Source organism: Rousettus aegyptiacus, unplaced genomic scaffold (assembly GCF_014176215.1).
Source record: "Rousettus aegyptiacus isolate mRouAeg1 unplaced genomic scaffold, mRouAeg1.p scaffold_m13_p_2, whole genome shotgun sequence".
Classification (NCBI taxonomy): domain Eukaryota; kingdom Metazoa; phylum Chordata; class Mammalia; order Chiroptera; family Pteropodidae; genus Rousettus; species Rousettus aegyptiacus.
The window spans coordinates 68,158,739-68,184,141 of record NW_023416295.1 but is presented as its reverse complement, the minus strand read 5'-3'; the positions used below and the strand labels follow the sequence as shown (position 1 = coordinate 68,184,141).

General features: G+C 34.6%; 1 protein-coding gene across 3 annotated transcripts in view; it reads right to left on the bottom strand.

The window, feature by feature from the left end:
* Positions 1 to 25,403, bottom strand: part of ZEB2 (zinc finger E-box binding homeobox 2) — a 131,217-nt gene that overhangs the window by 14,806 nt on the left and 91,008 nt on the right. For all 3 annotated transcript variants that reach the window (XM_016148952.2, XM_016148950.2, XM_016148951.2), the window contains exons 4-7: positions 23,542 to 23,613; positions 4,530 to 4,718; positions 3,625 to 3,839; positions 902 to 1,010 (exon numbers count right to left, since the gene is read on the bottom strand). In XM_016148952.2, the coding sequence (XP_016004438.1) occupies positions 902 to 1,010; positions 3,625 to 3,839; positions 4,530 to 4,718; positions 23,542 to 23,613 (585 nt within the window). The remainder of the gene's footprint in view (positions 1 to 901; positions 1,011 to 3,624; positions 3,840 to 4,529; positions 4,719 to 23,541; positions 23,614 to 25,403) is intronic.

Here is a 25,403-nt window from a genome sequence, read left to right as displayed (position 1 = left end):
ACTGCAATTGTCTACCAAACAAGAATCTGTGAAACCAGATGAAAAGAACACAGTGGGGTACCTCTACATTCTAGGTGCTTAGATTAGACTTATGTGGCCATAACTGTTTCTAGGCTTTATCTACCTGGGGGAAGAGGGGGATGCAGCATTATTCGAAATGTGAGCAGTGGAAGGTGGGAGCTGTCTATGCCTTTTTCAGCCAAGATCCAAAATCTTGTCTTGCCATCAGTAGCCTCCCATTTAAACATAGTGTCAGATTAATGTGTGGTCGACACCACAATAAAGATGTCACAGTATTTAAAGGGGAGTGTAGCCATGGCTTTAATCAACTCTGTGGAGATTCCATTGATTCTACCAATCCAACTTGTCCTTTGAATAGTGTCCAATTTGGTAATAAAATGCTTGGCAGAGCTATCAAAAAGGTTATAATGGAGAAATCTCTGTGGTAGGATATTGTTCTGAAATATACAGCTTTCAGTAATCAAGGAACATGTATAACATGAAAGCTCTTTCCAAAATTTTTCAATTTTTTTTTTCTTTCATGGTTAGGTATCAAAAAAGAATATCCTTCAGAATTTGCCAGCTGAGTTTCTTCAGGTTAAAAATATTTAATCTGTAGAAGGGTTTTTAAAAGGACGAAAAGGAATCTCTAGATTTTATAAGAAATCAAAGCATTAGCAATTTTTAGGAAGTATAAGCATTCCTCCTCTTGCTTACCACCAAGATCATGCTATTGGTGATAGCATAAGTCTCATGAAGACAAGGGAGGCACACACAGTTTATGAAATAAATGGATAGTTGTGAAAAGCTACAACAGGATTGTGTAAATTTTAAACAACCTTTTAAAATTCCCCTAATGAAACAAAATGCAAATGCAAGCACCAGCACCTCTGCTACTCACCACTGTGAATTCGCAGGTGTTCTTTCAGATGGTGTTTATATTTGAAGGCCTTGCCGCACTCTGTGCATTTGAACTTGCGATTACCTGCTCCTTGGGTCAGCATTTGGTGCTATAAAAGGATAAAGATTGACATCAGTTTTGTGCAGGAGGAACAAAGGAAATTTGTTACAAATATTTTTAAAAGGCCTCTATTTTTCAGACAGGCCAAAAGGTTTGAGTACATGTTTATTTATTTGCCCAGTCTTTCAAAGTTGCAATAAAAGTGATAATGTTGGCAATAAAATAGGAACAAATAAAAAAAAAATAAAAGTGCTTTTACATGTGCATCCAACACTTGCTTTAGAATTATCTCTGTAGTATATTTTCCAAAATGTTTTTTGAGCCTTTGGAGATGAGAAAGCATAACTGTAAAGATGTTTGTGGTTCTCTGTGTACTGCAGATTCTAAAATCCGAAGATTCCCTGTTTGAATGCAACTATTTTATCAAGGAAAAAATAAATATTATTCCCAAAATTCTAAATAGTCCCCTAAAAACTCCTCACAGAAATAACTGATTTTATCAAATTTTCTGTATCAGGGTAAAAGTGTATCTTATACTGAAATAATATCAAATCTGAAGAGAAAAAAAACCCTCACACACAAACAAAAAAATCCTTGACTACAAATACTTTATTACAAGGTAAGTATGTTTAAATATTCCCTTCTCTGTGCTAGTAACAAATGTAAACCCTGCTTTTCGTGAGGTGTTACACGTCGCATATCAGATTTGGTTCACTATCAAATGTAAGAGACAGCATCTTGGGTTAGAGCTGCTTGAGCAGTTTTATCACAGGCCAGTAGGAAAGACTTCAACGACTTTTCATTTTCCTTTTTAGTTGTGTGCTAGGCAGTAGGGACAAAAAAGAAAAAAAAGTTTGCTGAAAAGACAAGTTAAAAGCAGTGAAGATATAATCAAATACAGCTGACCTTTTTGAACAAGGGGAAAAAAGGCACTGTGACTTAGAATCCTGAGGAAAAAAAAATTACAGTCATCCACTCTGGATGCTCAAGGTAGGAGGTCAGCCTTTTTCAAGCAGCAATGACACAAAAGCCTTTTGCGAAAAGACAGCACAGAAACGGTATGACAACTGCTAGGGTGTGCTGAATCTTCCCACATTCCTAGTGAGACAGATGGTGTTACATGGGACACAGGGAGGTTTGTTCAAACAGCAGCAACCTTCAAAGATCAAGCAGAGCCCAGCCCGCCGAGCGCCATTGAGGGACCAGCGCTCATATGTTGCTGAGTTGCATAAACAAACAGCAACAGCTGCTTTGTCTCCCCCCACAGCCCTCAGAGGACTACTATAAACTTTAGTTGTGCCACTGTTAATATGATACAATCATTTTAATTTACTAATTGTAAATGCCATGAGCAAATGAGGGGACTTTTCAACACCAAAGCTACCATTCATAATGCACCAACACAATCACACTTCTGCATGTGAAATTTAAAGCAGTTATGCTAGATAAATATCTAGGCACTTTTTTTTCCTAGAGTTTTTGTGCACATAAGCAAGGGGAGATAAACTGTTACATAAGCGTAACTATGCAAGCATAGTTTTTATAACTGAACTTTGAAAAACATTCAGGTGACAAGCTCAATCAGATATAAATGGAATGATTCATATGTTCACTTAAAACAGTAAAATTCCATAATATAGCACCATCACCATTGCTTGGTTGTGTTTGCTTATTCTCATTTTCTTTTGTCAAAGAAAATAAAGCCCATAGGAGAAAACAAGAATTTTATGGAATGTCTTGTTTAATAATTTTGAAAACAGATATGGTGACAAGGCTTATGTAGGGTGATTCCAGCTCTGCAAGGCCAGTTACTGGGATTTAAGGCACACCATTTCTGTTAGCATCCAAACACATCATAGTATCAATCTGCAGTCAATTCTCTCCAGAGAACAGAAAGATCAGTTTTGCTAAAATATTTAAAAGACGCTATCTTTTAATTTAATCAACCCTATTCAATCATTTTAAGGATTTAGGAAGCTAGGCTTTCCTGTCCAAAACAGAGTTTGTATTTTTAACACGAGTAAGCTAAAAAAAGGCAGAGTAATCTTAATATTCGGCAACAAATATGCATATCAAGAAGGGATCATTTTAAATATGTATCAAACACTTTGATATTAGTCCAGTTTATTTTTAGTATATATACACAAATATATGCTTTTTAAAATTTTCCTTGAAACACTTAATTCGATTTCAAAAACTAGTGGCAGCTTGTAAAAATAATCTAAGTAACGGAAGGTGTCATATCACAAATGAAAGAAATACACACTTCTTTTACTGTGACTTAGATTATATGAAAAAAATTTCTAAGTAATACAGTGAAAAATGGAATTAAAATTGCTGAGATGTTTAATAATGTATAATTAAAATGCTACAATTTCATTCACTTTTTGTGGAACATAAAAATGAAACTAAAGTCAAGTTAAAGTGCAAATAAAATTTCTAAATTAGAAATTAACACACTCATTCGATCGTGAACATAAGACTATTAAATCATATTAGAAGAGACCATCAAAAAATCATTTAGACCTCAATTAAAGCTATTACCATTAAAAGATCTGCATCTTCAAAATGCCATGAAAAATTAATAATGATTGCCAATCAAAGCAATATCGTTTCTCTAAGGGGTTATTATAGAAAGAAATCACTTAAAACCAACCCCCCACCTGATCTGTCCCTGGCTTGTGCGTCACCATATGCCGCTCGAGCTGGGTGCGGTAGGCAAACGTGTAGCTACAAAGAGGGCAGGAAAAGTTCTCTTCATTCTTCTCGTGGCGGTACTTGATGTGCTCCTTCAGTGATGTCAAGCGCTTGTAGCCCCGGTCGCAGTAGGGGCAGGTCAGCAGTTGGGCAAAAGCATCTGGAGTTCCAGGTGGCAGGTCTGTGGCCGAGAGAGGAGAGGGAGAGAAGCAGGCCAAAAGGTCAGTAAATCAATGGCAGCTAATGGGCTGACTGCCCGGGATGGTATGACAGGAATCACTGCAATCTGCTCCACGAGAGAGCCATCATTACGCTCGGCCTCCGCGCACACCAATCCCCTCGCACACCCAGGACAGACTTGTTGGAATCAGCTCACACTGCGCTAGAAAATTAATTAATTACTTGAGCTTTTGGGGGGAAATTTAAACAGCTGACAAATGAGGAAATTCTCTTTAGGTGACTGACAGTTCGTAGTAAACCTTTAGTCACATATGACTCAGGAATTCACAGTGTGAAGGAGCTTTTCAGGTGCCCATAAAAAAGAACAAAAGGTTAGGGTCAGTATTTCTAAACTCTTTTTCCGTCAAAAGTGAAATATTTCGAAAAGATAGGAAACAATTTGGATATTTTTATCTCTTAGAAATGGGCTCTAATTGTTCTTGTTCTTTATTGGATGTACAAATGACACAAATTTGCTGACAAAAAAATTTCACAATACCCTAAAATTACAGTTCTAATCTTTGCTCATGAAATTCCATGCCTCTGCAGCTGTTCTTCAAATTTTAAGGTAAACACCCAGGCATGTAGTGCATTTGTAATTGTAACAGCTGCAGAGGTCAGTGTAGTGGCTAAAAATGAATTACAGCCTCACCATTTTCTTCTTGCCCATTGGCCTCTGGCGTGCCAAGGCGAGACAGCTCCTCAGGGGCTTCTGGGTAAATAATGGCTGTGTCACTGCGCTGAAGGTATTCCTCGATGCTGACTGCATGGCCATCGCGTTCCTCCAGTTTTCTTTTGGCAAAGTATTCCTCAAAGTCTGATGTGCAATTTGCATTCTTAACTGAAATCATAAAAAGAGAAGAAATGTCTTTTCAGGGCCTTCTTCCTAGGAGCCCAAGTCTGCTTACATCTTTGCTAGTAAGAAACGTTGACTTGCAAAAGATGACAAAAACCTAGTTTATTTGTAAGAAGTGTTGCAGATGACCGGTTATTGGCTGAATCCTTATTCTCATATTATATGCAAAAAAGGAGGACACTTGCTTAAGTTAAATAGGCAGAAAATTTTATTTTCTTCTTTCAGGAATAGTCCACATAATTCACAAAGAATGAAAAAAATTTTTTTAAATATTTTTTAGGAAAAATTTTTGAAAAATGGACCTAGTCTAAGATTCATAAACAAGAGATACTATGAATGGAAAGCTACTTTAATAGTCTATATAACACTTTTTCTTTTAATAAAGGTATATTTAATTTTTTATTGCCCACTAAACTTAACTTCTCAGCCATAGATACATCCTATTGCTAAATATAAGCTTTTAACCCTGTACTTTGAATATCACAGACAACCAGGACTAGCAGTCTGAGACAGATCTGAGACAGATATTCCTAGAGAGATAATGTGACTTTGTTAAAAAATCATGAAAAGTGGTAGTTTATCTTTTCCTATAATTTCAATATGTAGCTCAGTATTGTAAAGCTGCTGAAAATAAAATTAAGCTTATAACTGGTAGAAATAAAATAAAAAGTAACAGAGTGAGTTAGGAAAACAGTCATAGCTGTGTGATTTTTATATTTTTAAATTTAGTAATTACGACCCTATTCCCAAGAAATAAATAATAGTTGTAAATAAATTTTGGAACTTGTGTCACAAGAATATGTATATTTGAAACTATGAGATGTTTCAGATATAAGTTGTGGTTTAAATATTCTAAATAAAATTTTTATGCCTAAGAGAGTCGGGAGAGTGGCTGTAGCATTATATTCTAGTTAAGCAGGTGAAAAAAAAATCCTTTGCTTATACAATTAATGGTGGAGTGCTACCTTCATAGTTTCTGAGAGCAGAAACTATGTATTCTTTCACTGTATTCTTCATCTCACCTTCTCTGTTATCAAAGATATATACAGTACTTGCCATACTAATTCTGCTTGGCAATTTGTGGCACAGAGTTATTCAAGCAAGTCAGTCAATTTTTATTTTTATTTTTGGCTTTCACCATTATGAACCTGTGGACTATAGATGAGAATAGAAAGCGGAACCTTCCATTAATTCAACAAGTATTTACTGAATGCCTGGTATGTGATAGTCATCACATCTTGTTTTAATGAGCAAAAAACAGATCCAGTCTCATCCTTCAGGAAGCCATGAGAGAAGTCAATACTAGTGATGTTGTCTCAAAAACGAATATAACATTAAAACTCAAATAATTATTACGAAAGGAAGTTGTATGGTGGTATGAAAGAAATAACAGGGGGATCTGATGGGGACCTCACAGAGTCTGAAAGATCAGGAAAGCTTTAACTGAGAATGCCTGAAGTTTAACTTTAGAAGATGGGGAAGAGCAGTGGTGACTAGAAGGAGCATGCAGCATTTCAGGATCTAAAAGGACAGTGCTGGAGTGCAGAGAGCGAACGTGGAGCAGCATGATATAAGAATGAAGAGACAAGCAAGAACCAGACCAGTAGCGTATGATAGCCCTATTGAGTCTTCCAAGAGAAAAAGGAAGCCATTGAAGGGTATTAAGCAAGGAGGATGGTTGAATGAAATTATGGATTGTCTGAATTTTTAATTGACAAATCTGGCTAGAGTATGACAGGGATTGCAGAAAGAGAAAAGTCAATTCTGGGAAATCAGGTAGGAGTCTCTTGCCATAGGCCAGGAAAAAGATTAAGGTTAAGGAATTGGTGATGGAAACAATACGAGAAGTGGCTGGATTTGAGAGATACTTTAGAAGTAAAATCACTAGCCTTTTGGGAAAAGAATGGGGGGTGCCAAAAAGGGTGAGGCTAGGATCTTTCCTTAGGTTCGAGTTTTTTAAATTTGATGTATGACAGGTGACATTAATCAAAGCAGGGAGCACTGAAAGTCTTAAAAGACTTATAACTGTGAACTAATACACTAGATCAAATTAAAGAAAACTGGGGAGCATTACACTTTGTAGTCCATTAAACTAAGTGCTAACAATCCTGAAAATGGTGATCTCAAATCTTTTTCTTTTTCAACTCCAACTTCCGTTAATTTTAACAAAGCAACAGTATGATTCCAAGACCTGTATTTCCTTCAAATATAGGTTCAGAATGCACACTTGTGGGTTAAGATCTCATATTCTGAAATTTTGCTTAAATATTTTCTTAGAATCTAAAATCTTAATTCTTTTCTTAGAAGAATACATAGAGTCAGATCACTCTTTCACTGGTATACTCATGATGCTATGGATGTTTTACAAAGGATACTTATTGGTGGTGATTGTGACAGTGTCATTTAACTCGCACTATTAAGTCGCTAGAGAGTATAAAGCAAATGCCAACTTGCACAAACTATTTGTTCACTGTTTTGAATCATCAAAATAACTTCATATCTATGAAAAACCATATTTTGTTTTTAAAGGCAAGAAAAAATAAATGGGACAAAATGGTGAATCCAAGATAAACCTCTCTTGAACAACTTGATGGATTTGACAAATGACTGACTTTTTTTTCAGCACTGTGGTAGTTGAAAGTAATGTAATAGCTCCCTTCTGAATCCAGACCTACTCAAATATTAAATGTTCAAGACAATTTATTTAAGTTTTTCAAGAACATTGTCCCACTTGAAGATCCTTAGCCCTAGTAAACACAGATAGGTGTACATTTAACGTTCTAATTTTATCTTGATATTTCAGCAACTATTTGAATTATTTGGCTATCTTTACATGAATTTTCATTTGCATATGAATGTTTCCATCAGAAATGTAATCAAATGCAAATTAAATTGGATTTGCATTAATAGGCTTTTGGCTTAAAAGGGAGGAAAATTCTGATTTTTCTGGATAGGCAACTAAACTGCATCTAGATACATCACTGGTATTTGGAGAGGCAATTCACTTGCTAGATCAAATTTGGCCATGCTAGACTTCTGTGTCAAGTGTGATGGGGACAAAAGACATCAAATCATGTTCTCTCTTTAAGAATCACTTTTGACCATCTTTGTATGCTGAGCATTGAGTATACGGCTTAGAAATTAGTAGACTCTCAAGAATCATTTATGGAATATATGTGGAATAAATTATGTCCTTGACACTAATCTTGGTACAGAAGTCTTCTAGTAAAAGGAAACACAAAATAAGGTACCTACAGTTGAACTAGAAACTTAGACTTACTATTCAAGTAACCGTAGAGCAATTAGGTGATAAACAGTAGCGGAAATTATCAGCATTTGCAAGAGTCACAATCTGGTGACTGCCAGAAGGGAGGAGGAGTGGGAGGCTGAGCGAAAAAGGTGCAGTGTTGAAGAAGTACAAATTAGTAGTTAAAAAATACTCATGGAGATGTAGAGTACAGCATAAGGAATACAGTCAATAGTACTGCAATGGCTATGTGTCGAGCCAGATGGGTGATGGAATAATTGGGAGCAGGAGGGAACATTAAAAAAAAAAAATGTTCACTAAGGCCCATACAAGTATTCGAAGATGGTTTCATGAAGAAGACAGCTTTCAACCATTTACATCTATTTACTCCATAAGGATTTTTCTTCTTGTGGTACAGAGATGCTATTAGTTATGAGTCTCAGTATCCAGACTCGCTTAAGTGGGCTGGAGTCTAACTTTCCATGAACTAGGTATAACTATTCCGAATATAATGTGGGTTTTCCCTCGTGTTGCTATGGGTGCCTTTAACATGATTTTCCTACTCAGCACCATAACATTCTCCTTGCTTGAGAACGGTTTCCCACTTTCCCTATTGTCAAATCTTGTGATATGTAGGGCAGCTGCCATGTTATTGCATGATCTTGTTCCCCTAGACACAGTAATTAATCTGTACCTGAAGTGAACCAATTATAGACCTCCGTTCTCCCGGCAAAATTATTGATTGGTCTAGAGATAGCCAGTAAATCCAACTGAACTCAGTAAATCCCTTCCCTATGATTTTAGGACTTTGTTCCAAAGAGAATATCAAAGTAGTTTTTTCATTTTCTCTCAAGTGACTGTAGGTATAAAATGTAGAACAAAGGAATTGATATATCCCATGTAGAGTAAGAGGACTAAAGAAGAGAGAGAATGAAACAGACATACAGAGAAAAGTAGAAACAAGATGGCAGATCTGGACAGTATTTGCTCCTGAGGCCAAGCTGCACCTCTGTCCTTCCAGTGGCTCTGTTGTCAACCCTCCTTAGATTCCGTGAGCTGGAACGCTCACTTTGCTAACTTTGGCTATATTGTGTTTCAGTCTCTTAGACTCCCAGTCACCCTAATTATTACAATACTAGAACAAATGATAAAATTACATATTAGTTATTCTCAAATTGTTGGGAAGGATGAAGTTTTGATTCTATTTTGAAGTTCACAGTTTTGATTTTTGCAAAGATTTTATAATATTGTAGAGTGGACACAGGAATGAGTAGAAAATTTGCTAGAAAGTTATAGAATTCCCCACTGCATTTTTCTAGTCTAAAGTCAACCTCATTTTCCTTCCCCTCACCCTCCCCGTAATCCTCTTCATTCCTTGGTCTCCTTGGATGAACTGCCAAAACACACTGACAAAGGATATTTGCATGATATTTATGATCAAGCCGTAATAAAAATTCACAAGAAACCTCAAGTAATTTCTTCCCATATCTTCTCCAGAGAGTTTGCATTTAGTCCTAAAATTTACCCTAATGTCTTGCAAATATCTCAACCTTCCCTAAGGTCAAGTAAACTTTTCTTTATCTAAAAAAAATATATATTTTAATTAAAAATGTTTCCTCATAGCCATGTATTTTAATATTGTTAGGGTAAATTTCTAGGTCCCTTCAACTCAGAAAAGCCTCGAATTTCTTGTAAATATGGTGGTCCTTCTTACTAATGTTGCTCATTAATGATACTTTCATAAATACCTTTATTTCTAGCTTAGACAGATGTTCATATTTTTAGGTAGATAATGGAAACTTAATGTAGACTGACTTTAAAAACTATTGCCTAAAAAAAACAAGCAATGGTAACAGAACTCTAAATAAAAGAGATATATTTGAAGGTATGGTCTTCAAATCAGTCACCGCCCCATGGTTGTCTTAGGGTACTACCTCAAAGATTCTTAACAGTGAGTTTTACTTAGTATTTACAAGTAGTTACTACAATGAGACCTCAATAATTAATCCTTTTCTTTCTTTTTTTTTGTTTTCCTCTCTTTACTTTGATTACCTAACCATTTATTTTATTTGTAACGAGCTCGTGTTCATGTAGGAAGACAGGTACTCTATTATCACTTGTCTGGTATCCAGCATGTTTTAAATTTTCATTAAAAATTAAAGAAATGTATTTGAATATTATGCTAAGCCATTTTAATAAACATTAAAATGAATAAATAATTCTCTTGGAAAAGAAAATATCTTGGAGGGTCTAGAAGAGCTGAAACAAGTATATGTAAAAAACTGAGTAGAATCACTCATCCATCTCTTTGTTTAATAACTATTTATTGAGTGCCTACTAGTGACAGAGAGTGTGCTTGGGGATGAGGACACAATGATGTTGACTGATAATATTTTTCTTCTGCGATTCTCATCTTTAGAGACATGTATATAAAATGGTTGTGATTCTGCAATATACAGACATGTAAATACATAAATGTATATGTATCTGCGTATACATACACACAGAGACTTCTTCAGTATAATACAGAAATTATACACTTTTTATATAATCTAGATTTCACTCGCTTTATACATTCAGGCAAAAAGACTGGAAAAAACAATTCCAAATCTAGGTAACTGTATTCATCATCTTTTTGAAAATTAGTGTCTTTATTAACAACATTTTAGATAAGAAAACATAGATTATTTTTAATTTAGTCATTGATATTAAATTTTTTAGTTTAAAGAAGCCCATACTCAGCATTTGTTGAGGTTTATAAATTCTCATGACTACTTTGTTTAAAGTTGACTAATTAATGGAATATATGCATTTCATCATTAAAAATGCATGTGTGCATTTCTGCAGAAGGCTTCCAAAATACATACTGGCACCAGGTATCCAAACACAACCATGAGGGAAGAGGATGATCTTTTCCTCATTACGCAGCTACATGGGCAGCCCAACAGAGCCTCCAACAGCTACAGAGGTGTGTGTAAAGCCATGCAAAGCTCATCAAGAGCAACAAAGTTCTCTTCTCTACTTGGGAATTTGTACAGCATCTGGGCTAGTTTCTCCATGTCTGCTCTGACATGGCTTTCTCCCAGGAACACATGTTCAGATGCCAGTGAGAGTTCCCCATGTGTAAGAGCTTTAGGAAAGAGAGTTACAGAAGGAACAGAGAGATGGGAATCTGTACTACTCTGCAGGATCAAATACCTCCCTAAACAGCAGGAAGCAGCCCAGTCAGGGGCAGTTTAATTTTAAAGTGAGGTTTATGTTAGGGGATTGTGAATATCGAGATTTAGAGACTACCACTGTTAGACAGTTTTGATTGTTATGTATCCATTCAGAATTCATGCCTTCTAAAAAAAATTCCCATTAGATAATATGTATTATATTTCACATCACTGTGGAATCTAAGAATTTGGAATTGGTATATTACCGAAAAGGCTCTTAGACTATTTTATTACATTTTAGAGGGGTTTATGAAGTAAGGTGCTTTTGCCCACCAATTCAGTGAGCTTTTCATAGGCTTTCTGTAGAGACATATGACATATAAAGATGCTCTAGGTCAGTGTTTTTCAGAATGTGGTATCCAGGCTTCTAGCATCAGTATTACCTGGGAACCTGTTTGAAATGCAAGTTGTTGGGATCCAACCTAGACCTATGAAATCAACAATCTGTATTTTAATAGCCCTTCAGGAGCTTCTGATGCATGCCCAGTTTAAGAATCACTACTCTAGGAATTGAATTCTCTGCTTCATCTGACTAAATAAGGCATTCAGTAATACGGTTTTGGGAAACAGCACAGAATAACTCCCATGTGAAGCAGCCTTCTTGACTATCTCAACTTGAGTTCATATCCTCCATCTGCATTTACTAAATATCACCTGCATATCTCCCTTTTTGAACTTATCATATCACATTGTAAGCTTTCATTTACATGTCTGTGACCAAATAAAGGTATAGGTCATGTCTTATTCAGCTTTCTATTAACAGTGCCTAGTACAGTACCTGGTACACAGCTAATGCTCAATGACTAACAAATTAGACCAAGTTCAGGGTCATTGGACTCCTCATATTAACTCAGCTATTTATATTTTTTAATCTCAATAGCCTCATCTGTAAAATGAACCGGTATATGGTTTCTGGGTGTCTTTAAAGTTTCAGAATTCCATAATTTCAGTTAATTAATTGCTCTAATCAATTAGCTTTTTTATTTACTAGCTAGGCCTAAAGAGTTTTATCTGTATTCTTTTCAATTAAAAACTCAAATCAACACAGCTTTCTGATGGAGGAACCACATAAACAGATTAGACAAAATATTTTGGAGCTGCCTGGAAACCACAGACAACGTCACAAGGAAAATAGTGCTTATTAAGTATTTGTTGAATGAATGAAGGAGACACTCAAGAAGCTTGGGATATCAGTTATTTCTTGTGGGAACTCTTGCTGTGAAGTGGAGATAGCTGCTCCTAATCACAAACAAAGCTAATAAAACCACAGCATTCATTAGCCAGAAAGTGACAGGCTCTTCTTGGTGTATAGTGATTATAGTCTGAAAATGACCCTCCTGTCTAACCTGCCAACTGCTACTTCTGTTTTTCGCTCTGCAGAACATATTATTTTTTCTACTTTAGTTTTGAAAACTCGTTGTAAGAAATTAACTAAAAAATTTTTTAAATGATAATTCGCATGACATATCTGACTGGATGACAAAACTCTTCCATCAGATATAAATGTAACAGACAAATAAAAAATGACATACTTTATAATAGCATGATTCTCTCCTTGTTAAGGATTTAGGTACTAACTAAATTATCTGATAAACTGATCTTGCGCAATTGATGAACACTATACATCCACTTAACCCTTGCTGAGAAATAATACATCATGATCAAAGTTGTGTGACTTCTGTTACCCATGTTAAAAAGCTACCCTATTTAAAAGTTTTAATTTAAACTCTATGTGAGAGTAATAAGAAGAATTGGAAATTATTAAACCAAGAAGATAATAAAAAACAGAAACTTTCTTACTCTTTTTCCTACTTTCTCTCTGCTAATATGATTCACAGAATTTATGTTTAAAGAGGCCTAACCACTTGCTATCCTGCTAACCTTATCAATAATATTATCAATTTAGGAGAGTTATACCCTGCTCTATGATGTTTCTTTCTTGCTCAAGCGAAATTTGCAATCTAGTTTTAGATCTTTACCTGGTATTCAGTTATTCTGGAGACACTTAAAGGACTCTGTAAAGCTGGACAGAGTTGGCATTTCTATGTGGTACTCTAGGATGTGAATCCCTGATCCTACCCCTTCCCATCCTGGTTGATACTCAGTTATTATCCTAATGTTTTTATGAGGTATAAACAGGACTAGTTACATAATTTTTGGGGCCCAATGCTAAATGTCAACAACAGAGCATTAAACCAAGGGTGAGGCCCTTCTAAGAACAGGGCCCTGTGTGACTGTGCAGGTCGCATGCCCAGTATGCTGGCCCTGGATATGATATCATGAGGCACCGTCCCTAATACCACCCGAACTAGTGTAGCTCTTGCTTCTTGTTTTCTTTGTTCGTGCTTTATGGTAAAAATCTCATTAGAAGGAAGGATAGGGTGGGGAAAGTCCAAAATTTCTAGTCTAATCTCATTTAACAGATGATTCAACTAAGGTACAATGAGGTTCATGACTAATGCAAAGTTACACAAATAATTTCTGGAAGAGCTGGATGGAGACTTCATATACCTTGATTCCTAACCCATTACTTTTTCAGCTATATCATAATGACTCATTATGAGAGAGAGAGAGAGAGAGAGTGAGAGAGAGTGAGAGAGAGAGAGAGAGAGAGAGAGAGAGAGAGAGAGAGAGAGAGAACCCCATCTTTTTGGTTTTTGTGATGCCCGATTGGTTATGATTTGAATAGGTTCTAGATGCTGAAAAGGTCCCTAGGACATTATATGTAGTTCTAAACAACAATATATAACACCATTGGTATAGGAAAAGCCTATGCAATATAATTTCTTTATATTGAAGCTACTTCAATATAAAGAAAATATTAAAACGTAAACCTTTTCTTTCTCTATTCTTCTTTTTGTGTTCCTGCTCTTCTGAATTCTATGCTCATTTACTTATGTATTTATTTTACTGGGTGATCAATATCTAATTCTATTGGGGTAAAGCAAAAACATCATAAAAGTTCTTCCAATTCTCCACTCCAGATGCTTATTTAAAATTTCCATTTAATATTTAAGGGTTGTATTTTCCTAATTTGGATATTTCTTATTTTTAATCATGTTTCTAAAGGCACTCAACACAGAATAACTTTACAAAGCACCTTGCAAAGATGAATTTCATTAACCATTATGGTTCTAGTAAATAAAAAATGTCTCAAGCTGAATTTAGGACTAGAGACTTTATTCATGGTTCATTTTGCTTTCCCATTTCAGATATCACTTGTTTATCCCCCCACATACTTAATGATATCCTCCTATATGCGTTCCACTTCTTCAGATTAAACTAAACTGTATCATTCCTTGATAACATCCTATCCCACACAGACCTTTTCCACAGAGCTACCCCTGCATTCATCTGTCTTAACACACAGACCAAAGTGGATGGGTCAACTTTCTCCTAAACTCACATCACCGTTTCAAATCAGCATTCCTTTTATTAAATTGCTCATCATTTATTTGCTTATTCCTTTATTCATTAATTCAACAAATAACCTATTTATCAACCATTAAGGCTATATAAACACTCTGTTTACTGAGAGGGAATGTAGAAAAAAGCAAACTTAACTTCTACCCTCAAAAAGCCTCCAATCTGTAATGCTAATTTTTCAAAGTTAAGTCATCCATTCTCTAGCATGTTTTATGACACTGACTATATAGCTCAGGTAAAGTGACCCCAAGCTGCCATTACTATTATTCTGAAAAATGTCATTACTCTAAAGACAGTCCATGGGGAATCCTGGCTTCATGGTGCTTTGACATTCTCTAGTCCAACAACATGGTACTACACCGTGGTACTGGGCTAATTCCATCTCTCCCAAACAGAACTTGGAACTTATCCTCTCTGCTTTCAATTTTCTACCCTTCAACACTCTGCTCATTACTCAGTGCTTCATTCCCTTGAAAGAGGTACTTCGTTGTGATAATTTGGCCCTCATAAGTCCCCCCCGTCCATTTCACCTGTTCCGATTTTATACTTGCCACAATTCACTTTAGAGCTTGAAATCACTTCCTTTCCTGCCCCTTATTCTTCAGGCATTCTTACCTTGTCAAACTAAAATCCAGCCAAATTTTCCTGCTCCTAGAGTATCCAAAATGTCTAAAGAAACTTAAACCATTACATTGACTTGTTTCAGTCTATGTTACCTAAGTAGAATATTTTTTTATATGATAATCAAATCTCCATACGTCGTCCACAGTAAATTACTCTAAATTTCCACTTCTCAAGATTCCAACCTTTTCTCAATCCCCTATTGTCATCTAAGTTCTTTTACTCCTTACTTCAAAGAATGCAACTCATAGGATGTGAATTCCCTAAACTACTTTAAAGTCAACCAAAATCTCTCTACCATTATTCTCCCTTCCTTTTTTGATCTTATTGCTGTAAGAAAAAAAAAAAGATGTATCTGCCCATAGCCAAGGCTACCATCTAAAGCTATACCCTCACTCCTCTGATAACTTTTTCTTACATTTTGCTCTTTCCCTCTTTCTTATAGAGGCATGTTCAATAAGCCTTTGTTCTGAAGAAAACCTTCCCTGAAATTTGCTGTCCCTAAGGCACCCCTTTATTTTCATGTCTCCAATATTTTACTCCATGCTCTGTCAGAAGCCCTCCACAATACTGAACACTTTTCGCTTGAACCTACATAGCTTGTTGTGTTTCAAATGAAACATCATTAATCCATATGTTATTATTATTAATAATAACAATAGTTAGCAATGATTAAACATTATGTCTAACATTGTGATAAACATTTTACACATATTATTTTTCATCTACAATTGTTTCATTGGCCCAACTGAATGTAAGTCCTTAATGACAGTGATTATTCATTGCATTTTTAATGACACCTAACAAAATGCGCTTAGTAGGGTCTCCCTAAGTGACTATTGATCTGAATAGCGAATGAGGTTACAATTAATTATTCGTAAATTTTGCTTTTCCATCATTATGATTTTTCCTATTGGTACCATAAGATTTTTCATTTCTTAAGTATTGAAAATAAACTTATTATTTCTCTAAAGTTTCTTTCTCAAGCCTCAGGTCAAATTCTGCACAAAAAGAATACTCTGACTAAAAAGAATGAATGTAATTATCTTAGTGGTTATTAACAAGTGACTTTTTATTATTTGTTTATTTCATTGTTATCCAGGACAGGAAGAAAAAAAGATATGATCCCTGATGCTCGCCAATGACCATGTGAAGAAAAAGTCTTTGATAGCTTTCATCATTATATACAAACATTATAAATACTACTAAATCCTCTCCAACATTTAAAAAAAGATGCTAGATAAAATGAAGTGAGATAGAAAACTAAGCTATTACTTTTTAATGTTCATACTTTAACTTCAAATGCATTGTCAGAGCAGTGAAAATAAACTTGTCCCACAACTTGTCTGGGTAGTTTTCCAAGATGTTAAAGGAAGTTAATTGGCAAAGGCTCTTAAAATTGACTGGTTAGTCCTTCTATTACAAATTTGTTAAATACTGTATTTTTGTTTTCTAGAGAAGAAGTTAATGAAAAACCAGGGCGAAAGGAGAAAATGGTTCAGAATGCATTTATTTCTTAATGAACAAAAATGGTTTAAAACTTACTTGTAGATGCAAATGAACTGGCAAAAAGAAAACAAAACATAATGAATATCTACTATATGTTAGGCTTTTTAATAGGTACTTTAAAAATGCTATACCACTTAATCCCTACATTGAAACTTTGTACACAGGAAATTATTATGTCCACTTCGCTGATGTGGAAATGAAGGCTTATTACATATTCAAGTTCATGTAACTAATAATTGGTAGAGACAAAATTCAAATGTAGTTTATTTAACTCCAGAATCTGGAGCATCAAAACAACATTTGCCTTTCCTATGGAAAAGCACTTATATATCATTCTTAAAATACTGGAAGCATGTTTAATGATTATAGTCAACATAGTTTCTTCTTGGACAATAATTTTCTTGCATTATGTGAGATTAAGAACTGAGACCTAAATTGGCCTTGCCTAGTTTCTAGATGTAAGGTGCTTTTCTTTTCCCAGCAAAGGAAGCAAAGATGCAGGAGGTTATTAATAGCCCTTTATAACTAGAGTAGTAGATTGTCTGAGTGAATATAACTTTCACACTTTCAAAGAGGAAACAACAGGGGCCTATTTGGGTCTTGATATGCACATGGAACCGCATTAATGTTAATGATCACCATGCACCTAAGAGAGATCCTTGTTACTACTAGCGCATCTGCAAACACGTTTGTAATGCTTCCGTTTTTCCATTTCTCTAATCTTCTTGGAAAATAGTACTTTCACACATTCTTAAAAATTCTACCTACTAATTTCATTCTGAATTTGAATCCGATTAATATCTGGAAGATGTAAAGTTCTTTGTAAAAATGCATTCTTTGTCTAATGCGTTAAAAACATACACTTTTCTTTCATTTTTAAAACTTAAAACAAATGTAGCAACATTAAATGCAATGTGGAAACTTATTAATATAAATCAGGGTTTGCAAGGCTTTATGTTGTTTTTAGTCAATTTTGTTGTGCTGTTAATCTAACTCTGTTGTAAAGAGTAGTGATATTTTAGGCTGTTGTTCTTTGCTTTTAACAAGTCGATTTCAGGAACTTAAATCTTGGTCTCACTCTCTGAAGATGCCGGACTTAATTCTTTCCACAGGGAATGCTTTCCCTATCGAGGCTTCCTTCTCAAGAGTCCATTTCCACCAAATATTCATTCGTTCGCTTATTTGCCCATTCATTTTACCAGTCAAAATGTATATCACTTGTGTTCACTGCTATACTGGGCACTTTGAGGTAAACAAGGAATATACTTGCTTTTTCTTAAAGCAAGTATTTTTAGGGCACTTACAAGGCCAATATATATATTATGTATTTAATTGCCTCAATAATCCTATGAAGTAGATATCATGATAATCTACCCCTGTTTTATAGCTGAAGAAATCTCTTGTCTTCATGAAATTAACTAGGTGAAATAGGTACAAATAATATAAAGAGGAACAATTCAACATGCTAAAATTAGTGGTGTGTACCTGAGGGCTGTGGGATTTCAGAAAAGGAACAGATTGATGTGGTTTGAAATGCTCAAGTATGACCACAGTAATGAAATGGGATGTGAGCTGGCCCTGAAGAACAGACAGGTAGGTAGAATTGGGATGACTGGATGAAAGGGAGAGAATAGGGTCTCAAGGAATAGCAGAGATTCGGGTTGATATAAATGTGATTCCTTCTTGACAGTACCAAAGGATTTGCTTTGACAAGAATGGAACACCACTGGTATGAATTGGATGGAACTTAATAACAGTGAAGAATGTGGGTTTTGTCCTATAGATACTAAGGTGCAATAGGGTATTTTAAAAATGGAATTTGGACAATGAGAAAAAAATTATTTAAAAAAATATGAACTGACAAAATAGAGGAGGACATGAAGGCTAGATACCAATCAAACGTAACTGGACCTTTCTTGCTTGAGACTAAAATAATCAGAGATGAAAATGTCTGGTTGGTTATTTTAGTCAGGTGTTAAAACTATGTCAGCCTAGAAAGATGAAAGAGAAGTCAAGTGTTGTTCATCTCTCATTCACTCCCTCATTTCTTCAAAAACTCTTTCTGATTGAGACCATTCCAAGATCTATCGTGGTAAAATGGTGAAAACCTCATACTATCCTTGTCCTCAACAGGCTTACAATTTAGTGGGAAGAAACATACCTGCAGTATAATGAGAGAGAGAGTGAAATAAATTCCATAAGAAGACCTTCAAAGGAATGAGTGGTTAATACTGAGTGGGAGTCTGTTAAATGGCTTCCTGGTATAGATGGCTTTTAAAAATGTGTATGATGTTGTCAGCTAAGAAAGAATGAGTGGCTTTCCAGGTCGAAGGAAAACCATGAGCAAAAGCAAAGGAGTATAAATGGTAAACAGTCTTTCAGAGCTGAGCCATACTCTGAGAAGTAGTATTGAAGGCAAGTTGGGGTTAGATCATGGAGGGTGCCAGCTCAGCTCAAACGCCAACTCATTCTGAAAACAATGGAGAACCATACAAGATTGAGTATGAAATGGAGTGGGGGATGAATGACAGTTATTCATCTTCTCCAAGTGTTAGGAAAACAACTTCAAACCAACTTTGTTAGTGTAAAGACTGTGTTAAAGAAATTAGGGATTGAAAGCAGGGGGTCTGGTTAACAAGATATGTAATAGCTCAAATGAAAGATGAGGATTTAAATTAAGATAATGAAAAAAATGATATACAAATGATATACAATATTTGTGACAGTAAAATTGATAGTACTTGATGACTAATTAGATAAGGTATGTAAGAGTCAAAGATGATACCATAGTTTTTATTTTTTAGCAGAATCAGCTCCTTAAAGTGGTGAAAATCTTTTGAGGCCAAAGGATATGTCAGCTGATTTACTTTATCCCCAAGTATGCCACCAGCTATGTGTCATTTTTAACTAGTTTCTTCAACTATCAAATTACAGTTAAGGAATTTTTGTATAACTTTCAATTGTAGAACTCTGTGATTCAATTCAACTAAACTTTCCTACTCCTTTTCATAGCTTTAAACTCAGCAGAATATACTAGGAAGGAGATGCTTTTAGATTCCTAAAGAGCTACTTTACCTATTTATATAAAGTTAGTTAAATTTTCCTTTTTAATAGATATTTAGGTTTGAGGAAGAGTTTCAGAGGCCATTTCCTTACTTTTAGTTAGAAATGAAATATGTGTTGAGTATTCAGCAGGAAATATTAGAGGTGTTTTCTTTGTTTTTCCTTGATAAGTTATTCCAGTTAATAACAATACTTTCTATCAGAATATTTGTTTAATTTGTTTAACATATATCTATTCCAATGTCTGCTGATTCTGCTTTGATTAGAAAAGAACAATGGTATCTTGATATTAAACAATTCCATATTTATTCATTAATAAAAACATTTATTGAGAACTTATTAATATAAGGTACTCTTATAGCCAATATAGTAGCCTAAAAAATAATCCATTTTTAAAAGTTAGCAATCTAATTTGGAAAAGACAACAGATTAATTAACAACACACTATAGCACCTACGACAAGGTTAGCTGGCTTGTTCTATAAGAGTTCATTGGAGGAAAATATCATTTAAGTTGGGATGTCTAGAGAATGTCAGCTGGATCTTCATCAAAAGGACTTGAATGAAGAGAAAAATATGGTCCATTAATAAGTAATTCCAACTAGAAAAGATGTTTTATTTCAGTTCCACATGTGTTTAGCTTCCAAAAAGAGGCTAGAGCTAAGAAGCAGTAAACTTATGGTTGGGAAGAGACATGTATTTATTCTCTAAAAGGAACACAGCTATAAACTGAGGATCAGCAGTAGGTTCTTAATTACCAAGTCCAATGTATTTGCTCAGCATTCTTTCACAATGTAGTTATTTGAATCTTTTGATTGACTTGACCATTCTCTTCTTTTTGAAACTTTCTTTTTTTTGCTTCTGGATGTTTAATTTTATTTTTTCTGTTACAATCTTTTTTTCTTTCAATGAATTTGACTTTTCTCCCAACCTACCAGCAGCCCTGGCCTCAGCTTTCTACTTGTTTCAATGAAAACACTCTCAATAGTAAGTCTCTATGAGACTATGTCCTAAGATGTTAAATACTATCTGAATGTATTTGCATGACTCTCAAATCTCTATAATCAGCCTCGACTTCCTGGGTTTCAATTCCTCATTTCCAGTGGGCATTTTCATATTCTCATATATATTTGTCTTTTATATAAGTTTATGTAACTTTTATATGAAAATACTTACGTCTAAAGACCAGCTAAAAGTCTTTTTTTCCAAAACTGGATATTTCTTCAGACTACCTAGAAATGGCAAGTATTGCGATGTTCTAAACATGCAAATGTGTAATCTCTTGAAGCCATTTTGACTCCATCACCCAGAGAATTAATTCGTTGTAAGAAGTCATGTTGCTGATTTCACCACTGTCACCACCCTAGGACAAGCTTTTTACCACTTCACACCTGAACAACTACAATGACTTCCAGTTGGTCTCTCAAAGTCTGGTTTTTCCCCTACAGAAATCATGGTAGTATAACATGATCTAGACTCTTGTTTGATACTTTATATTCTCCATCAGCTAGCTTCAACTTAAATGTCCACTTCATTTCTCGTGAGTTGTCTCATAGGACTCTCTGATTCAGACAAATTATTTTACTAACTATCCTCTGAATAAATATCATAATTTCCTTCCTTGGCTAACATACTCCTCCTCTGCTAGAAAGCCCTTCCTCTCTCTCTTATGACTACTGAAAATATACTTAGTTCACATTTCACCTCTTTGTAAAACCTTTTCTAAATACTAACCACATCAGATCTTTCCCAGTTCTGTAATTTGAAATAATTTTGGTTCCTAAATATGTTGTATATTTATCACATATTTTCACTTATTGTTCATAATTTTTTCTTATGTCAGTCTCATCTTCCAAATTAAAGAATAACCATGTCTTATACTACCTGACTCATCTTCTACCACACATACACACAACAGTGGATATATAGAAGATAATAAATACTTACTGATTTATTTATTGACCGATTACATATGAACTATAAGGAATAGTAAGCATTGTGAGAAAAAGGGATCTTAAAGCTAGGTGAAAGAACATTCAAAATGGATTCTGAAATCTAAATAGGAACAATTTTTGTTAACTTTATTTTACACTTTAAGTGTGTAAAACACCTGCTAAATTGTCACTTTGTGAGATATGTTTACTGGGTTTTTTTTGACACTTTAAATGCCTATAAAGTTAATAAAAATTAGAATTTATTTATGTTTGAAGTTAAAATTTAATATTATCTTTAAAAGAAACATGAAGCCACTTTTGATCTCATGAATTGGGAAATCAATCAATTTATACTATCTCTTTATTATTATGTTTTTATATAAAGTTATTTCGTCTTGTTTCTATTTTACATGGTGAGGGTACTCCTGCAACATAGAATATTAAAACTAAAAGTATTCTTAAAAAGCAACCAGTTCAATTTATTCATTTTTCAGGTGTAGAAAGTGAGTTCCAAAGAGGTAACTGACTCGCCCAAGGTCACAATCTAGTTATGGCCAGAGCTGTACCTAAAAATCAGAATTATTGGTTCCTAATGCTATACTTTCTCTACAATCCCGTATTTCACAATCCCAACTTCTACAGTTTTATTTTTGTACCGTAGCATTATTCAAATGAAAGAAAAATTATAATTTTTCATTATTTCTCTTATTTTACACCCAAGAAAGTGAATTAATGCCTTGTAAGTTATTAATAAGAGCATTCTAAATAGAAGCACAGCATGAACAGTTTATTATGATGTATATCAACATAAAAGAGATATGAATGTCATTTTAATTATTTACGTTTTTAAAAGTTCTTAAAATTGTAACTTTTTTTCCAGTGCCGACTTGAATGGAAGTAGTTAAGTAATTTTTTTTTTTTTTGGTTTTGTTTTGGAAGCTAACCTTATATTGGGCACTATGCTAATATTTGTAATGGTAGTGTGAAAGATTGTTTGAAACACCGAAAATAATTAGCCTTATTCAGGAAAAGAGAGATAAACATAGTGAGTCGATGTAAATTTGCACTGGCGACATGAGAATGTGAGAAAGGACGCTGTTCAGTTTTTGGGAAAGGACATGGACTTTCACGATTGTCCTAAAACTGCGCTCTATAACAGTGGCAGAGGAAAACAAAACGCCACTTACTGCTTCCCCACTGTAATTTTTTAGCTTCATTAAATAGAAATGAAATTGTCAGTGCTCTTTAAAACTTCTGTCTAGAAAACATTATTTAGAGGGGCTAAAGGGTATGGAGAATTAAAAGTGAAGACGGAATAAAAAGGAACTTAAACAATCAAGTTTTGTAAGGAACGTTCATGAAAATTTGGTTTATCTTTTTGTAGAAAACATTTTACAATTGAAATTACATCATATCATTTGAATTCTCAATGACGAATATCAAGGGGTGGCTTAAAGAGGCATATTTTATTCTGATTTTAAAATTATTTGTGCCATGTTTTACAATACAAATTACTTCCAGAAATTTGCCAAATTCATGCTTTGAAAAGATCCAGTGCACTTTTTCAGCTTTCGTAGGCAGATTAGAGGTTTATAAATGAAAGACGTATCTGCTGAATAAAATATCAAAATATAGAGAGTTTTGATTTGAAGCAAAACAAGAGACTTGTAACAACCAACTTATTTCTTCAGTCTCAGAGATACAAATGCAAGGGTCAGTGTTTCTTTCCCTGACTCACTGAATCTACATGACACAGGACAATATGATTTTAGCACAGTAAACTTAACTCACCTGTACCATTGTTACCTGTGGTCTGGATCGTGGCTTCTGGCCCCATAGTGTCATAGTCTTCCTTCATTTCTTCTGTGGGGGAAAATTATCTTTAGCATTTGAAAATTGTAGAAAGGCTTACTATACTAAGCATGCCAACCACAGGAACAAGAAAGATTCTTTTAAAGGAAAACAGAGAAAAGGCTTGTTGTAAACCTCTAAACAATAGCTTTGTTCAGGCATCTGAATGAATCCAATAGTGCTAGCTGCACAAGAACTTATTTACTTAAGCATTACTGCAAGCTGTGAAAAACAGAGGTGTTTATTTGGGGCAAATGAAGGGCTTTTCTTCTGGTGGCTATTCTAGTGACAAACAGGGGGAAAGATACAATTTTTTTTCAATAAAAGTCAAAAGCGACTAAACATTTTTACTTATGAAGAGACACACTAGCTGCTATGCTTCTGGTAACCCTGGATGATTAGTGGCAAGTCAGAATTTCTTATTTTATTTCTATACTTTTTCTCTCTTTAGAGTAGCTATAATGGCATTAATCCATGATTTCTTTAGAAATCCAATCCTACATAGCAAAATATGAAATGCCCAGTTTATAAGACAAGCATTCCAGAGGTATTGAAAATACCCATTTCATTTTTTAATTTAACCTTCTAAAACATACCTTCCTTATTCCTTCTCTACCACTCCATAAGTATCCTCCTTCCTTATTTATGCCCTAGTAGATAGTCAAAGCTATTTTCTGAGGAGAACTATATAGATATAACAACAACTCAATGTTCTGATGAAGATTAAAGTATGTAATATTAAAGTCGAAGACTCATAAGCGATAAAGGGCCATTTTCCAAATTTGCAATATTTTAAAATAGGGAGAGTGTGAAAAATAGAAGAATTCTTGAATTTTCTGCCAACCAAACTGTAAAGTATGTGAGAGGGCAGAGAAAGACAGCTGACAGTTAAAAATTTTCCAAGTAAGCAAACGAAGCATGAACTTTTAAACGCTGTATTTTTACAATACTAAATATTGATCCAGGAAAAATATCTCTCTGTAATAGTCATTATACTTAAGGCAAGAGAAACTTTATAAATAGGTCTCTGAATTCCCAAATTTATCCCAATCATTCTTTGTTCATCACATTCTAGTCATAATTATTTGCTAGAACAACAAGTTCTAGCAAACGTTATAGCAAAATTACAATGTATGTTTTTCAAGTAGTGTCCTGCAACTTCTCTGTTTACGGTTTCAGAGTTCAAAAATCATGGACTTCTTGAGGCAAAATACATAGATGCTAATTTAATGCCACTGAACATAATAGTCAGAAAATGTGAATGGTATTTGTTTTAACTGCACAGCCACTTTAAATTCATTCTTGGCCCTGGACTTCTCTCTTATTTGAGGAAGACTTTCACAGGGACGTTTTGCATAAAACATTTAGAGATTCAATATATAGTAATATTGTATTGTCAATTGTAATAATTGATCGGTGGAAAGGCTCGCTCATCTGATATTTTTATCAGTCTCTGCAAGGAATTAAATTAAGGTATTTCTGAGAAGTTCAGTACTAGATATAAATATAGCTTTTGTGTCTTTCTTCCTCGCTCTTCTCATGTGATTTCTGGTAGCTAAGAGTCAGAAGTATCATAAGTTTTCCATCTGAGAGATCAAGTCACTGAGGGGAAAACAGTTAACAGTATTTTTTTTTTTTTTTTTGCATAATAGTGGTAATGTTCAAGATTTCTGCTGCACTTCCTTCCTCATTGTCATTTCTTATGAAAAAGTAAAGAGAAGTTACAGTAGGTAGTTGCTTCCCAAATTATCAAGTGCTGGGTATATAAACGTGTAGTCGGCATTTTGTGCGCATAGCGTTCT